Raw genomic sequence first — 16,813 nt, 5'->3', positions numbered from 1 at the left:
CCCCTGCGGTTTTCCTCCCCAGAGATGTGGGATGCGACAGGCGGTGCTGGAATGTGACAGCCCCGTAACAGGCTCAGCCTTAGCCGGGCACTGGCTCGGTGGCGACGCCGATCTCAGCACCACGTGCTCCCTGCGGCAGCTCAGGCCCTTTGTGCCCGTTTGCCTTGCTAGGGCTGCACGTGTTGGGTTAAGTGACTTCAGAAAGCGTTTCAGGCAGCGATGCGCATTTCAAAGTGTACCTCGTCAGGAAGGGTGTTTGCCCTAGCTCCCTTCTGTACAGATGAGGTGAGCCCGGTGTCTGTCCCCCCGTCCCTTCCTTGCCACCCTCCCCAGCATCAGGCAGAGCCTTTGCCACCGCTGCCGGGTGCCGAGGGAGCCGGGCAAGCCGGGGGCGCAGCACCGTAAGCAGAGCCAGCCCTGGAGAGGCTCCCGCGGGAAGGGTGGTCCTGTCCCACCGTGGGTTCCGATGTCCCAGCCCCGTGGGGGGGATGCTCTGGCCCCAGTGTTGCAGGGTGGCTGTAGGGGCTTTGCTCTGAGACGGAGTGAGGCAGCACCCTTCAAACCTCTTACCTGCCGTTCAGGGGAAAGGTTAAACTGTTCCTTCTACCAACAATGGGACCATATATTTGATAAGTGGTTTTATTCAGCATTTTATATCCTTCGCTATTTGCTTGGAAGTGTGCAGGAGGCCCGGGTTTACCCTCTGTCGTTGTCCTGACAATAAACTAATGTCTCCCCATAAAGCTCAGCATTGTAACAGGAGCTCTGCTTTCCCTGCGCAGGTCAGCCGGCTGCTGATTTTAGGAGGCGCAAACGTGAATTATCGAACTGAAGTCCTGAACAACGCTCCCATTTTGTGTGTCCAGTCTCACCTGGGTTACACGGAGATGGTGGCTTTGCTCTTGGAGTTTGGGGCCAATGTAGACGCCGCTTCAGAAAGTGGCCTGACCCCCCTTGGGTACGCGGCCGCTGCTGGATTTCTGAGTATCGTCGTGCTGCTGTGCAAGAAACGGGCCAAGGTAAAGTGACCACGTTCCTCTAAAAGCGGATGTAAACTGTTCCACGTTGGTGCAAGGCAGGGCACAAGCTGCAGTCGGGACACGTAATGCCAAAGGATTCCCTCCAGCAGCTGAAGCCAGGGTGCTGCTGCGGAGGGTTGGCTTTTCTGCTAAAACGCGGCGGCTTTGAGAATCTTGCCATGACACCAACTAAGTAGCTCCTGAGAGTCAGTAATTAGCATTCTGGAGTTCAGGTCTGAGGTAGGAGCTGCCTAATCAGCACCACACGGGTGGCCTGCAGAAGGATGCTCTGGGGAAGTCCCTGAACCTCACGAGGTTGAAGTGGCAGCGCTGCTTTTGCAGCACGGGGCCCTCTTTAAATACCTCCTTGAGACACGTTTCCCCAAAACTTCTATCAGACTTGTCGTAGAAAAATACCCTTTGTTTAGCTTTGTGGTGGGTGTTTGGAGTTTTAATTGTATATAATGAGTCAAGCTTAAAGATTTTGTTGAAGAAGAAACTTGTGCTGATTTTTGAAGTGGATCCTCCTGGAAACAATTTGTGGTTTCTCTGTATGTTTAGCTTCAGTTCAAAACGCAATATATGGGTTTGGGTACTCTTGGTATGAAAGTCAGGAGGGATGGGGGGGCGGGGGGGGGCGTGTAGATCTTGCTGTGCTGTCTGCAGTAGTGCGAGGACAGTGCGGAGGAAAAAAAGATTTCTGCTTTTGTTGGGAGAGTTGGGTGACTCGCTGGCACTCAGTGGTGAGCAGCAGCATTCCACCTCCGAGAGCAGGAATATTCGGGCAGCGCAGTGCAACGCAGAGGTCCTGCCACTCACAGCTTTCCTTGAGTATCCCGGACTGTGTGGAGGGGACCAGCTGGGTTTGGTTTGAAGGGTGAGATGTTTGATTCTGGCATAGAAAACTGCAACGCTGATTGCTGCGTAAGTTGAGAAATGAGAAATACATTAATACATTATAAATATTAATGTATTATGAGAAATATTTCCTGTATGTATGATATAACCAGTTAATATTAGTAGAATATATTCCTAAAATAATTATTTCTCATATTTATAATACGAGATATAATAGGTTGCAGAGCACTGCAGGGGTTAACCAGCAGGAGGATGGTAGCTGATCTACCTGTCCTGTTTTCTCAAAGTTACTGGACTTGGGATAGGACCTAGAAATCCCAGCTGATGTCTTCAGGCATCAAGTGAAAACCATGCCCTGTCCTGAGAACCCACCTGACGAGCTCCTGCAGGCTCAGGCGCTTCTGTGGCTCTCAACAGAAATATCTAGAAAAGAAGCTGGTTTGCCCTTTGTGGGTTTGAATAAAGGAGATGATATCAGCGTGTATGATTTCAGTCTGCAAGAAAACACAGTTGCTGGACTTTGGGACACAAAGGGAAAAATGCTTTTGCAGCCTTTGAGTCTGAAGAAGATGGAAGAAAGCTTAAAAAAATAGTGGTGTTACCCAAAGCAAACACTTGTGGCCATGAGGATGCCTGAGCCTGGGGCAGAATTGCTGTGGGAAGGGTTGTTTTCTGGTTGTGGAAGGGATAGTTTACCAGAAAAATGCACATGCGGCATTATTTTGAAACTGGGGCTGGAAACACTGAAGAAACAAAGGCATTTTGCTGGTGATTTGGCTCAGTTGTATTTTGTCATCTCTTTTCAAGGTGGATCATCTGGACAAGAACGGTCAGTGCGCTCTGGTCCACGCTGCGCTCAGGGGACACCTGGAGGTGGTGAAGTTCCTGATCCAGTGCGACTGGACCATGGCTGGGCAGCAGCAGGGTGTGTTTAAGAAGAGCCACGCCATCCAGCAGGCGCTGATCGCCGCGGCCAGCATGGGCTACACCGAGGTGAGGTCTGCCAGCACCTCTGGGGGGTGGGGAACCACCGCTTGGCTGTGGGTCCTGGCCAGAGTGTTGACCAAAGAGGGTCTCGGAGCCGGAGTCAGTGCCTCCATCCTGCTCCTCCTCCCCTTCCCATCCCAGGCAGTGGGATTCCCACATCCCTCAGCAGGCGCCGGGGTCTGGGTGGGCATCCAGGAGGGGAAGCCCAACAAGCCGTCAGGTCGCTGGAACAAACGTTGAAGCAGGGGGGATAACCAGCACGCTGCTTACGCCGCTGCCCAGCGCTGCTGGGGCAGTGTGAGACCAGGTGGCTTTGGACTGTGTGTTGGGGGAGAGAAGAGTCCAAGAGCTTCGTCCTGTCATACTGCTCAAGATCTGCCATGTGCAAGATGATGTATAGAATCATTTTGGTTGGAAAACACCTTTCGGATCGAGTCCAACCATACACCTGACAACTCCAGGTCCAGTATTGCCGCCGGTCCCCTCAGCAGAGCCCCAGCACCTGCGGCAGTTGCTGCCCCTTCCCCTGAGGAGGGGTCCCATTTTACCCAAACACCCTCCCCCCAGGGGCACCCGCTGCACGCGCCGGGTCATCTGTACCAGAACAGATACGGTCGTAAGAAACCGACACTACAAAGGCTCGTCACCTCTGGCTGCAGCAAGACCCTTGGGTGGGTCTGTGGGGTTTTTTTGCTCGTCCAGGACAGCAGGTTTGGTGGTGGATCGCTGGAGGAATACTTACTGGAGCTCGGGGGGGGCAGGCAGAGGCTGTTCCTTTCCCTCTGTGTATTCAGAGGTGCTCGTGTTGAGATGTCAGCCGTTTATAGATAACGCATCCCAGTTCGTGAGCTGACATGTCATTTTGTTTTAGATTGTCTCCTACCTGCTCGATCTTCCAGAAAAAGACGAAGAGGAGGTGGAGCGAGCACAAATCAACAGCTTTGACAGCCTCTGGGGAGAGACAGGTGATTTCTCTAGATGCGGTAGCTTCATCTTGCGTGTTTGTGTTTGTATTTATGGGCTCCCCATCACCTGGTGCATCCCTCGGCTGTTCTGATGAAGGGAGAAGGATCAGCTCCTCTGCTCCGGTTTCAGGTGGTTTACATGAGCCAAGGTGGAGCTTGCACTCAGCTTAAGTAAAACAGACAAGTTTGAGTTTTGAAAATCCTGAGCTGCTGCAGCCCCTGGCACTTCTCAGGAGTGTGCAGGCGTGCAGCATCTCTGACAACCAGACCCCTGATTTCTCTGAAACATCTCACGTTACGTGAGAGGGACACACAATCCTGCTCTTTCTCTCTTGTTATTGGGCATATTTATCCAAAGCATCTCCCTGCTTCTCTCTCGCCTTCCCCATTACGTGCAGCACCATGACTGTTAAGTTATCCATTGATTTTCTGAAAACTTCTCATTATTTAGTACCTGGTAATTAAACCGATGTCTGTTTGTGCAGTACTATATTTTGGTATTAGTGGGTATAACACAGAAGCCTTGCTTTCCCAACTTCTACTAAAACAAAAGCAGCCGGTCACCCCTTCCACCCCACAGACACAAAACGCGCTGTCGTCTCCGTTTCTTGAGATACTCGAACTCGCAGCCGTTAGCTTTTCACTCCAGTGACCTCAGAAATATTATCCACCGCCTTTTGTACTCAACTCACTAATCTACTTCCATCACTGGGAATGTTCCTGTCAAGATAATACACCAAGGGAACGTTCCTGTCGGGGTAGCGGGTGCTGACGTTGGGTCTGTCACCTTTGTTTAAGAACGACACGATCCAAGGGCACAGGCGGCGGTGGGCACGTGGCTCGGTCCTTGGTGGGGCTGTGTCTGCTTAGAAGGGGGCGAGGTGGGGGGGGGGGCAGGGTTGTGTTCTGAGCTGGTTTACCTCCGGAAAGGTACGGTGCCTAGCAGAAAGTATTGCCCCTGAGCTGTCAAGGACAAGGAGAGAAGGATGAGCTGCGCCGCCGGGGGTGCCCAGGCTGCTCTGTGCCCCGCGCAGGGTGGCAGGGACAGAGTCAGCTCCTGCGCCCACAGGGACGTCACGGAGTGCCGGGGGCGTTGTGCCGTTGTTGGCGGAAATAAGGGCAACATAAACGAGCAATTAAAAGTGCCCCTAGGGTGTCGTGGGAGAAAAAGGGAATGAGGAATGGGATTAGCCAAGTGAAATGGCTGAGCCTCGGTAACGGGAGAACGGCTTCGCCACCGCTGAGCTCACGGTCTGCAGTGGTGACCAGGCCAGGGCCATCCAGAATGTTCTCTGCTGTTTGGCTCCTGAGGACCATCGTGTAAATAGGATGGTGATCCAGGCACCTTCCGAGTTAGATCGAAAGCTGCTGAGATGTCTCCCTGCAAAGTAACCTCGTGGGCAGCGTCAGACGCTACAGATACTGCGTTGGGATAGTCCCGGGCTGCCTGGATGGACCTGGCAGAGCCTGGTGTGAAGCCGGGGCCATCTGACCCCTGCCCATCGCTGGGGGTCTGCCTTTGCAGGTCACGCCATCCCGCTCCCTCCTGCTCAGCCCTGCGCTCCAGGCTGGAAGTGAGCACCACACTCATCTCCCTGACACCATCCAGCTCTTCTCCTTGCTCCTTCCCTCTGTGCTGGGCTGCTCTGCCGTTCCTAGCCTGCCCGATGCCCCCAGGACTCTTCAGCAGGAGCCTTTCCCACCTCTGTTGTCCCCCTTCCCACACCTCTCCTCCCAACAATGCCAAAAGCTGGGCTCACCCAGAGGTCTGGGAGTGGTTTCTGAGTAACTGGGATAGGTGGGAATGTGAATTTGTGATTCACAAATCACACACACACTGAGGAGCCATCTCAAAGGATGGGGTTTTATCCCAGTAAAATTGGTGGTAGGGAAAACGGGAAAATGAGCAAAACCAAGCCAGCCACTAAATTCAGCAGTCTTCTGTCCAGGCACAGGCAGGACAAGTTTATGCGGATCTACAGACTCCCTTTTAGATCGTTTCTTGATCATTATTATTATTATTATTATTATTTTCCCCAAAGTAAAGAGCGAGTTCAGTTAAATTTGAAGAGAAATGCTGGTTTCAACCCAAAAATAGCAATCTGCTCTAAAAATCTGAATCATGTCTTGTCTGGTTTTTTTGATACTTGTTGCTCATGTGTCTAATCTTCCGCAGAGCAGAGCTGCCTGCCTGCCTTAGTGATATCAGCTTGATATCATCCCCGTGGCAGTGCCAAGTGACATCGTAAGTTTAGGAATTGCTGACAGCAGACTAAAGCCGACTCCAGATGGAATATTTCTCCCAGGGACAAGACTAAGATCAAAACCCAACACGAAAGTATCTGAGTCACTTGTAATAACTCCGTCAGAGTTGGAGGTGCAAGGAACGACCCCATCAGGCTGCCTTGGGCTGGCTGCCAGGCTGGGGGGCAGGTACACGTGCCGTGTAGGGCGACTTCATGATTCCTTGTCCAGATAAAGTTGTTTTTTCCTCTACGAGAACGAGACGTGTTCTGCACAACAGCCGAGGCAGGATGCGCCCTTGCAGATCCCTGGTGTCGGAGACTGTGGCTCATCTGGACGTTGCTCGCTGACGGAGGGGAGCATGCCCACACCTGAAACTTGTCTCGGGTTTTGGTTGAGCTGTGTTTTGAGAAATGCAGCAACCGTTTTATGGCCTTTATGCCAAGACTTTGTTATTGCACTGTGAGTTGTTCTCCTGGCATTACGTCCTCATGGAAAAGCTGCAAATGAACGTTTTCCAGCCCAGCATCCTGGTTGCTGTGCCTTGGCTGGGCTTGGTGGGCTTGCCTCGCTCATGCTGGGCCATAGGAGCTCTCTGGCAGACAGAAAAACTTCAAACAAAGCATTTCCATTTCTCTCATTTCCTCTCATCACCTTTCCTTGGCTTTTCCAGTCTCCTTTCAACACACAGGCAGAGCCTTACCTTGTGTTGTGGGGTTTTTGGAGACTAATGGCTGTTGTAAGGCACGTTGCTGACGCCAGAAACAGGCTGCTGAGTCCCTCTAAGGAGTGCTGAAAGGCTTAAATAAGCAGATGCTTCTAGAATTTTTCCTGAAGTAATTTAATTGAGCTTTTGGGCTTGGACAGTTGGACACCAGCCACAGGCTCAAGGTGGGCAGCAGTGGAGCTGGAGCTTGGGGATGTCAGAAGCCACTTTGGTCCGAAGGCTGGAGGTGCAGGGGTGGGTGCCTGTGCTGGGAGCAGCGGGGGCTGTCGGGCTCGTTGCAGCTGGAGGGACTGCAGCGGGTCATCTAGTCCATCCTTCTGGTCAAAGTGCAGGCGCCGGTGAAGCCTGGTGTGCCTTGGTGAGTTGGTCCCCCAGGGTCCAGCTGCACCGAGCTCCTCTCACCCCTCAGAGCGTTTCCCCGTTTCTGAGAATGGATGTTTAGGTGTCTGTGCGTTCTACGAGACGAGCTCGGGTAGGTCTCTCTCGGCAGGCAGCAGAAATCCAGCACATCGGTGTGGAACCTTCCTGAAGCAGCAAGGTGTGACCTGCTGATAGCACAGAAATTTTTGAGCTCCCCTTGGGCTCTGCAGCTTGGAGCTGCAGGGGACGGACTGAAGCTACCAGTTGCTTTGACCCTGAGGAACAGAGTAGCGGAAAGATGTGTCGGTGCGGGTAGAGCGGGTGGCAGGGCAGGGTGGAGGGGGGTGAGGGTATGGCCGCGGATCAAATCCCCCTGTTTCAGTACTGTCTTTTCCAAAGAACATTTCATGACTAACACCAAACACCCAGGTGCTGTACAGTATTTCGTTGTTGCAAATATAAGTCGTTTTGACGTGAAACACCTCAAATTAACCTGCAACATTTCAAGTGCGGGCAGGTTTAGAAATAGAACCCAAAAGCCCTGCATACCGACCCCTCTGCCGTGCACATTACGCGCAGTCCTCCTTCTATATTTGTAGCTTACGTTTAAAACCCACATGGATCTGATTATAGATTTTGCAGAACGTTCTGCTTGTGGCAGCGAGATGATTTTTCTTTTAACTCTTGGTGTCTCTCCACCCCAAGAGAAGAAAACTGAACCATAATGTGGAACAGAATAGAGAATTAATTAAATCCCCCAACATTAACAGTGTTGCAGTTGGAAACCCATCAACACCTCGTAATCAGCCATCCCACAGAAATGTACTTCAAAGAAAAAACAAGCTACGTCAGTTAGAAATAGACTCCCACCTTCTGCTCTGACTCCTACTGGAAGCAGCAGAGCATCGAGCCAGTGGAGCTGAGCTGGAGCGCACGGAAAGTTGGGGAGAGGAGGGAGGGACCACAAAGTCTAAAATTACTACCCAAGACGAGCCGAAGGCAGAGCCTGCGCCTGGAACTATTTTCAGTTTGAATGTGTCTTTTCTAAACCCACCCATACTTTCTGAGTTAACGGAGCACGTTTTGTCAGGGAAGGACTCTCGGGTGCTGCTTCCACCCACCTGTGGTGCTGGGAGCATCTGTAATACTGGGAGCGAGAGAGAAGTTTGGGTTTGCACAAAGACCCTTGCTGGTAGGATCAGTCTTGGCCACAAACAAAGCCCAGAATTCGTGGTTTTCTGGGAGAACGGGTGAAAATTTTCATACCGGGTTTGCCTTCCAGTTGTTTCTTTGGTTTCAAAGTTCTACGGGCTAAGGTGAGATACTGAAAAGGGGAATCCTCTGTCTGAATGGTGCTGCTGTGTGCTTGTTCAGACAGAGAAGACCCCCAAATCTGCCCGACACCCAGGGTGGCAGCGATCTGTCCCTGCCTCCCGCTCGGTCCCGCACGTGTAGTCCCGGTGGAGTGAGCCAGGGCGGGTTGCAGAGGGTCTTGGCAAGACGGCACGGACCCGGAGAGCAGGAGAGCGGGGCTGGGCACCCGGCTCGCAGCCTGCGGTGGGGAACCCGTGGGACGCCGGGGGGAGCAGGGAGGGCTCTCCATGACCAGGCTCTTGGTCCTTCGCAGCCACCCCGTGGGCACCAGCCGTGCATGCCTGTAGGCGACGGCGCGCTCATTGCAGTTCTCGCCCGGTTTCACTCGCGGAAAGTAATAAAAGCTGATTATTTCCATCCTATTCCATAATGTTCCGAGATCTTGCCGGGGAAGACTTGACCTTTGAAGTTAACTAAAATGATAAGAGCTCGAACTGCCCTGACCCAACCAGTTTTCTTTGCTCCTTTGGCCTGCCGGGAGGGACGTTTGGCATTTCAGGCTCCGTCGCTCCAGTGCCCAGCGGGAGGACCTGCCTCGGGATGGGGGGAGCTCCGTGGGGAGCGCAGCACCTTCCCTTCACTGTTCTTCTCTCTCCTCCAGCCCTGACGGCGGCGGCGGGACGCGGGAAGCTGGATGTCTGCCGGCTCCTCCTGGAGCAGGGCGCCGCGGTGGCCCAGCCCAACCGCCGCGGTGTCATCCCGCTCTTCAGCGCCGTGAGACAGGGCCACTGGCAGGTGAGTGGCTCAGCGCGGTGCCTGGTGTCCGCGCTCGGGCCGTCCCGTGTGCCCGCCGGGACGCCGGGTGCAGGAGGCAGGCCCTGGTCTTCCGGGGAGTGATGGGAGCAAGGATGCTGATGCTTCATGCACCCGTGCTCTCACTGGCTGCGCGCAGCTTTTGCTTAAGTACTGTGTTATCTCACCGTTGGGGAAGCAAATGAGATGCTCTTGACTTAAAAGGTCATTTTTCCTGTCCTTACACCTCTGCTGCTCCTCCTGTGCCCTGACCTTGCAGCAGTAATCCCAGAGGGCACCGTGCCCCGGGGGGTGAGTTTTCACGCCACGGGGACCGCGCTGCTCATCCTCGGCTCTGGTTCCCAGCTGGTCTCTCCATACAGCGCTTGGTCTCGCTTTGTGTTGCAGATTGTAGACCTCTTGCTCACGCACGGCGCTGATGTGAACATGGCAGACAAGCAGGGGCGGACACCGCTGATGATGGCTGCATCCGAGGGACACCTGGGCACGGTGGAGTTCCTGCTTGCACAAGGTTAGAGCACGCAGCTGGAAGCGTGTTGGGGACCAGCCCTGGCACGTCCCACCGCACTGGCTCCTGCACAGCTGGGGTCCATCGTGTCGGGCTGGGGGCTGTAATCCTGCTGCTGGAGCGGGCAGTGGGGCAGGTTCTCAGCAACGTATCCAGCTTCTTGGGGACAGACTAGAGTAGCCCTAGCGTTAATCTTGGCCATGCGTTTTGTTGTCTGGTTGGTGCTCACGGCCTCCAAACCACGCATTTGAGGTGGAAAATGAACTAATGAATCGCAGGTGCTTTGAGCATTGAGTTAAGAACATGCCCTTGAACCATGCTTGGAGCTTTCACCTTAGAGAAAAAAACAATCAACAAGTGATGTGACAGCTGTCAGCATCGCCACGGAACAGGCAGGCAAGGCTTGGCCGCAGGACCAGGGCTTGGGACACGTTTTAACGCTTCCATTTTTCGTGCTAGCGTTGGTGGCCACGTGTTTGACACTGCATCAGCAGGAGGGTGAGGCCCCAGCCCAGGCAAGGCTTCGGTGTGTTTAGTGAAACCAGAATCGTTCCAAAGCTTTCACTCACAGGTTGGCTTTGCTCAGCGCTTTCGGTATCCGGTGACTCTCCCTCACAGGAGCATGTTTCAGTTTTGCTCATTTCTGCTGTTCGTGTTTGAGGTGAGTCACCCCGACACGCTGCCTGCAACCTGTGTGAACACGACTATTTCTTATTTCAGTAGTTCCTTAGAGAGGCTTCAGGGGGGTTTGGTTTTTTGTGGGGTCATTTTGACAAATAGCCAATGTTTGTTTGTTTTGGTTGGGTGATTTTCCTTTTTTTTTTTTTTTTTCTTTTTCTTTTTCCTAGAAATAGCATTTAATTCTTGTATTGTTATTTGATATTTTTATTTCAGGTAAGATCCCTCTTTGGGAAGGGATATTTTCTTCATATCGTAAGTGACTGTGTCTGACCTCTTAGCCAAAATGTGAGACACTTGAATATTCTGCATAGTAGTTGTAAGAATATTTTTTCGCGGTCGAATTGCCAGGCTTCCAAGAAGTTTCTCATTGCTCATCTGTCCTGCACGCAGGCCAGTGGGATCCTTGCTGTTCAGTGCTGTAACCTGCATAGGGGTGTGACAAAGATCAGTTTGAGGGATGAGTTTCTTACAAATTAACTCAATGAATTCTTTTCTGCGGTTCTAGGTTTTCAAAAATTTCAAATCAACACTCTCCGTGTTTGCGTTGTAATGTGGCTCCTCTTGCAGCTTGGCTGAATCTATGTAGAAGGCTTAAAATAAGCAAATGTGGTTTTCTGCCAGACTTGCGAACTGTGCATGTTGCTTAAGACCAACTGGTTCAGTGGAGGATGAAAGTACCAAATAATCTGATCTTGGCTTATGGGATCACCAGCAAATGCACGTAACGTTTCCCTGGCTCTTTGGACATGAAAAGCCCAAGAAGTCAAAAATACAAAAATCTTTTTTTACTTTAAAAGATCCGTTCTTCTGAATAGTGTAATAAGCTCCACTAAATGTGCTATAGCACATGATCCTGAAAAGTTAGTGCAAGCCTGGGCAGAGTACAGTGATAAATGTTATATTTTAATTAAAATGGCTTTGACAATCCTGTTCAATGTTTCATTAAAATCAAAGTGTGTGAATCATAAGCCATAAGCATTAATTAGTGTGTTGCAAAGCAAATCTCATTTGACTGTACTTGATTAACACAGTCAGCGTTAGTAAACACTTCTTATTAACAGAGTTGCAGTCATCAATCAATTTGAAATCCAAATTTTTGGAGTTACCTACTGCTCTTGCTTAACACCCAGAAGTAACGGACGTGTGAATGGTGAATTAAACTCCCCAGCTGCTGCTAGAGCTGGTATTTGTACAAATCTGTGTTACACAAAGCAAAAAATGCTCATTCCTTTTGGAGATGCTCATTCCTTTTGGAGAGAGCTTGATTCTGAACCTCAATTTTCCACAAAAATCAATCCCTCGATGGTTTTGCTGCCGTGGGGCACATGGTACCTGTGGATCCTGCTCCTCGCCCCCTGCCTTGTGCCTCTGACACATGCCACCGAGCCTGGATCCTCAGAACAGAAAAGATCCGACCATCCCGGCTGCTCCCTTCTTCTCTTTGATGCTCCAAGTGTCGGTCATATATTTTTTTTTTTTTCACCAGCCGGCTCATTGCTGCGTGGCGTGCCTGCTGGATGACATATTAAATCATGAATTCTTGCATGTAGCAGGTTCGGGGGTTTTAGGGAAGGAGCAGCCCAGCCCTTCTCAGCAGCCAGCTGGGGTCACCCAGACAGAACCTCCCCCACCGCAGCAGGGGTCCATCCCACGAGGTCACCTTAATCCGCTGGCCCTCGGAACCATCCGTTGGGTTGACGTCAGTGCCTCAGCACTCAGTAGGATGGGGATCCCCGAAGGAGCGGAGGATGCCTTCAGAGTCGAGCAGAGCTTCGTGCTGCCGCGGGGGTTGTGCCCAGCCCGCCTCGCAGCAGCGTTTTGGCATCTCCAAGCGATGTGCGTTCTCCACTGGCTTAGACCTTCAGCTCACGTCGCTGCAGTGATACCCCCAGCCTGTACCCCGTGGGATGGCGTGTCTCTTCCACTGGACCAGGAAAAGAGTGGGAAGGCTGAGCGATGATGTGGCTTTCCAGCCTTCCCTCTGCTTGCAGGAGATTTCTCACCAGAGGGAAAACACAAGAGAAGGCTTTGACGGTTTGATTGCAAGAAAGTAGCTGGTGCGAGCAAGAAGGAATGAAATGAGGTTTCATCTTGCTTTGCTATTTTTCTGCATCAATGAAAGTTCTTGAAACCAAGCCAGGCAGCTGGTTCAGTTCCTAAAATGGATGGAAATCTTGCTACAACTATTTTTCTTGACCTTCTGCTCATTCTCTCGTATGATCTCTCTTCAGAAATACAAACGCAAAAAAAAAGGAACAAAAGTTGGCCCAGGGTCAGCGGAGGATCGTCGGCAGGGCTTTCCCGGGGCTTCCGAAGGGTCCCTGGGTGCGGTGTGGGCAACGTGAGGGAAGGCTGCCGAGATGTGGGGACTTTGCCGTGCCTTTGCTTGTGCCTTTGAGCCGCCCTGCAGCCCGTGTCCCCCCGTGGCACACCAGCCGGCCGTGCCGCTCGGGGGCACACGGTGGGCCGGATCCTGCGGCTGGGCTGGGAGCTCTGGGCGGAGGTTTCGGAACATATCCCAGGCAGATGCTGGCGCGTTGTGCTCCTCCGCAAAGGAAAAGTTGTGCAAGCTGGAAGACCTAGCAGTTTGCTAGCATCGGGGCGGTGGTGCTAACTGGGGGATATGTCAGCTGGGATGAATGGGAAGGCTCAGGAAATTCACATTACTCCCCCACTCGCTGGGCTTTCTGGAGCCGGCAAAGGTCTCATGCCGGGCGGTTTTGAGATTTTATCTACAGGAGAAAAATGCTGCAGCAGGCATTCACCCCGGCCTGCTGGCAGGAGCATCCCGCAGGTAGCTGCGGTTCCTCGGAGGAGCAGAGCTGGTAGGGACCTCTCCTGCTCGCCCCAGAGCCCAAGTCCTGCCTGTGCCACGGCGTCAGGAGCGTTCGCTTAATGCTGCTGTTCAGATCTCACATGCGTATCCATATGCTGTATGAAGCAAAACTGACCCGTTGGTATGGCAGCGTGATTTCTTCATCCAAGAAAATGTCAGGTCCCTCTCTCCTTGGCTTGCGGTTGGCAGTAGTTTATCCCACAGCTTCGTATTTATGTTGGGTGAATTTCAAGGAGAAACACTGCTGGAAATTGTGTCAATTTGGGTAAAGGGGAGGGGAGTGAAGAGGGGAAAATCTGTGCTTTTTTAGAAGGACGGAGCTGAATTGACTTAGTTCCCCTTGGTACGCCGTGACCTGCTGAATCAGCAAAGTGGTCTTCATCTCTGACTCACACAGGCTGCAATGGGTTTTGATTAAAAAAAAAAAACACCACCAAAACAGTTAAAAAGAAAGATTGATGTCTCAGATGAGGGATGTCAAATCCACCCTGCTGCTCAGAAGATGTTTGCCAGAAAAGCCTACAGAGCTAGGTGCGAAAAAGTTTGCCGCTTGGTGCGAATAAACTCCTTTGCCACAGTTCCTATCGGTGCATTTGAAGTTGCCATGGAGGGTGGGATCTGCAGTGGGAGAAATGTTAATAGAGTCATTAATAATTATGTAGATAGCTCTCTAAAAATAAGCTGTCATCGCTAAGCGGATGGGTGGTTGTATTGTAGTGCTCGACAGCAGAGAGCTCTTTGGTGAAGGGATGCTCGTTCTTTCAGGTGCCTCCATCGCTCTGATGGACAAGGAGGGTTTGACGGCCCTCAGCTGGGCTTGCCTGAAGGGGCACCTCACCGTGGTGCGTTCCCTGGTGGAGAACGGAGCTGCCACCGACCACGCGGATAAAAACGGACGCACTCCGCTGGACCTGGCCGCGTTTTACGGCGATGCAGAGGTGGTAAGTGGCCTGTAGCGGGTGCAGAAGCAAACAGGCGGTTGGTGTAAAAGCCCTAGGACAGCACGGTTGAGCTCGGTGGAGCAAGAAGCACACAGAGTCCCGGCCCCCCGTGCGTGCAGGCGCTTCCGAGGCTGAGACCCGGCAGGGGTGGCCACAGCCCGAGCGGCGGAGCGGGACGAGCTCCTGCTGCCCCCAGCACCCCGCGTCCCGCCCCGGGGCAGCGCTGACCCCCCGGCCTCTCGTTGCAGGTTCAGTTTCTGGTGGACCACGGGGCCATGATTGAGCACGTTGACTACAGCGGGATGCGGCCCCTCGACAGGGCGGTGGGGTGCCGCAACACCTCGGTCGTCGTCACTCTCCTGAAGAAAGGAGCAAAGATAGGTAGGGACAAGGGGACAGCCCGCCGTCGGCTCCGTGCTCAGGCCCCTCCGAGCAGTGGGGCTGGCTTCCCAGAAAACACAAGCGTAAGAGAGAGGCAGCCTCAGCCCCGGCTGCTGCTTCGTGCTCCAAAAGCAGCCGGCGAGTCATGACTGCCTTCTTCTCTTTCTTAAAATGGGGAAATTTTTATATTTTTTTTTAATTTTTTTTTTGCTGTCGTATTACTTAGCAAAGTTAATCAATAAACAACTGTTTCTTTGGCAAGGTCTTTCCTCTGGTAATGCTTTTTCTATCTTTACTAGTCTGAGTCAACAAACGTACTGTGTCCGTGCATTGCTGTGAGCTGCTGCATTCACTTGCTCTGTGTATGCTTTCAGATCTTAGTGTTACCTGCGCTGCGCCACACAGCTGCTCACGTTACGTTTTCCTGTGAAAGGGGATTTTGCTGGTGCATTGGCTTCTTTGCTGCCTGCCTCTCACAGCTGCTTTTTTCCTTTCTTTTTTTTTTTTTTTTTTTTTTTTCACCTTCATCCATTTTTTTTTCCCCTCTCTCCTACAACTTTTTGTTTTCTCCTTTCTTTGAAGGTTGTCAGACGTTACCGAGTCGCCCACGAGGTATATCTCATTGCTGTCAGCATCAGCTTCGATCTGATAGCTTTGTCAGCCTTGCTTTCTCCTGTTTGATTTAGCCTGCATGCGTCCCCAACACCTCTAATCTTTTAATTTACCTCACCTTCGAATAATTTTTTTAATGACTGTTGCAGAGAATAACTTGAACTCAAAAACTAACCTCCTTCCCTCAAAACGTACTGAATCTACTGGTAGAATATTGTTGACTTGTTCTTCACCCACACTAACGAGCCGCCCCCAGATTTTTGCCACCCCTTCCCTCCCGGTGTGAGCCCCTGAGATACCCAGCGGCTCCGCACGGAGCCAGCGTGTCCCCAGCCCAGCACCAGCAGCACTTGGCACCACCTTTCCCCTGTCGTATTTTCCACCCTGATGGATTTTCTACTCTCCACCCTAACGGATTTTCTACTCTCGTAGAAACAACATCTTGTGAAGTTGGAAATCACAATCCACTTAACGCAAAACGCCTATTGACAGTCAAACTGCAGATTTCCTAGTACGCTGCCAGAGATTTTAATTTAGAAATGCTTTTATGTAACCACTCTTGATTTTTTTTTTTTAATTTTTTTTTTTCCCCCTTTTAAGTAGTTTTGTCGTGTCCCCTCCCCCGTGCTGGTTCCACGACCAGCAGCGCCCTCTGGTGGAAGTGGCTCCTGGCATTCCCAGCCCCAGGTGGGGATTAGGATTAGCCTTAGTGACTGCAAAGGAAAACCAGGACAGTGTGGATGATGTTCATTGAAGTGCGGGAGGAATTGTCAGCTCAATCATTTGGAGCGCTCTGCCCTTTGACCACGCCAAGTTGTTCTCTCCAGCAGAAATTCCCACCCCAGGGTATTTTTTCCACCCAGCTTCCTACCACCCTTGCATTGTATGAGTTTTTTACCCATCATGCATCCTGTACACTGCAGGTCCAGCAACATGGGCGATGGCAACCTCCAAACCAGACATCATGATCATCCTGTTGAGCAAGCTGATGGAGGAGGGAGACATGTTCTATAAGGTGAGGAGGGTGTTTCTGGAAAAGCTGCGCCGGTGCAGCCTGACGTGGCGCGGGGCTTTGGCTGAGCGGTGCTGCAGCCTTCACAGTCCTGCCTCTGCAGACTTCGGTTGTGGTTTGTGGGGCTGGGGAGGGGGCACTGGGTGCCCAAACATATAATGAAGCTGAAGCAAAGCCAAGTCTCTCTGCAGCCTGGGTCTGAGCCAGCACTTCATTTCCTCTCTGGAAATACCAGATCCCAAGTGTTCGTTCGGAGCGCTGATGTCGTTGCATCTGATCTGATGATGGTGTCGTTGCCTAGCAGGGTCATTGCGGTGGGACAAGGCACCGAGATAGCATACCCCAGAAAAACTCGTGGAAGCAGCTTTTTGCAATGAAAACAGATTGTCAGGACACAGATGGCTTTGTCGTGTCCTTTCGCCCATGGGAGACGTTCCACCGTTACAGTTAGAGAGTCTTTTTTGCTCTGTGTTTATTTTAAACTGATCTTTAAAACGTGGAGATTTGCACACACACACAAAATGTGCAAGTACAACAATGATTCACTGTTCAGCT

The 16,813-nt window shown here is 51.8% G+C and overlaps 1 protein-coding gene across 5 annotated transcripts in view; it reads left to right on the top strand.

Moving 5' to 3' along the window:
- Nucleotides 1-16,813, top strand: part of TANC2 (tetratricopeptide repeat, ankyrin repeat and coiled-coil containing 2) — a 248,650-nt gene that overhangs the window by 219,304 nt on the left and 12,533 nt on the right. For 4 of the 5 annotated variants that reach the window (XM_040617492.1, XM_040617490.1, XM_040617491.1 and 1 more), the window contains 9 exons: nt 783-1,019; nt 2,685-2,870; nt 3,736-3,829; nt 9,136-9,269; nt 9,675-9,798; nt 14,078-14,253; nt 14,502-14,634; nt 15,217-15,246; nt 16,170-16,261. In XM_040617492.1, the coding sequence (XP_040473426.1) occupies nt 783-1,019; nt 2,685-2,870; nt 3,736-3,829; nt 9,136-9,269; nt 9,675-9,798; nt 14,078-14,253; nt 14,502-14,634; nt 15,217-15,246; nt 16,170-16,261 (1,206 nt within the window). The remainder of the gene's footprint in view (nt 1-782; nt 1,020-2,684; nt 2,871-3,735; nt 3,830-9,135; nt 9,270-9,674; nt 9,799-14,077; nt 14,254-14,501; nt 14,635-15,216; nt 15,247-16,169; nt 16,262-16,813) is intronic. The other variant, XM_040617488.1, reaches the window with a different exon arrangement.

Source organism: Falco naumanni, chromosome 18, assembly GCF_017639655.2.
Source record: "Falco naumanni isolate bFalNau1 chromosome 18, bFalNau1.pat, whole genome shotgun sequence".
NCBI classification, from domain to species: Eukaryota; Metazoa; Chordata; class Aves; order Falconiformes; family Falconidae; genus Falco; species Falco naumanni.
The sequence above is the reverse complement of the archived record's forward strand: the minus strand, read 5'-3'. Positions and strand labels throughout refer to the sequence as shown.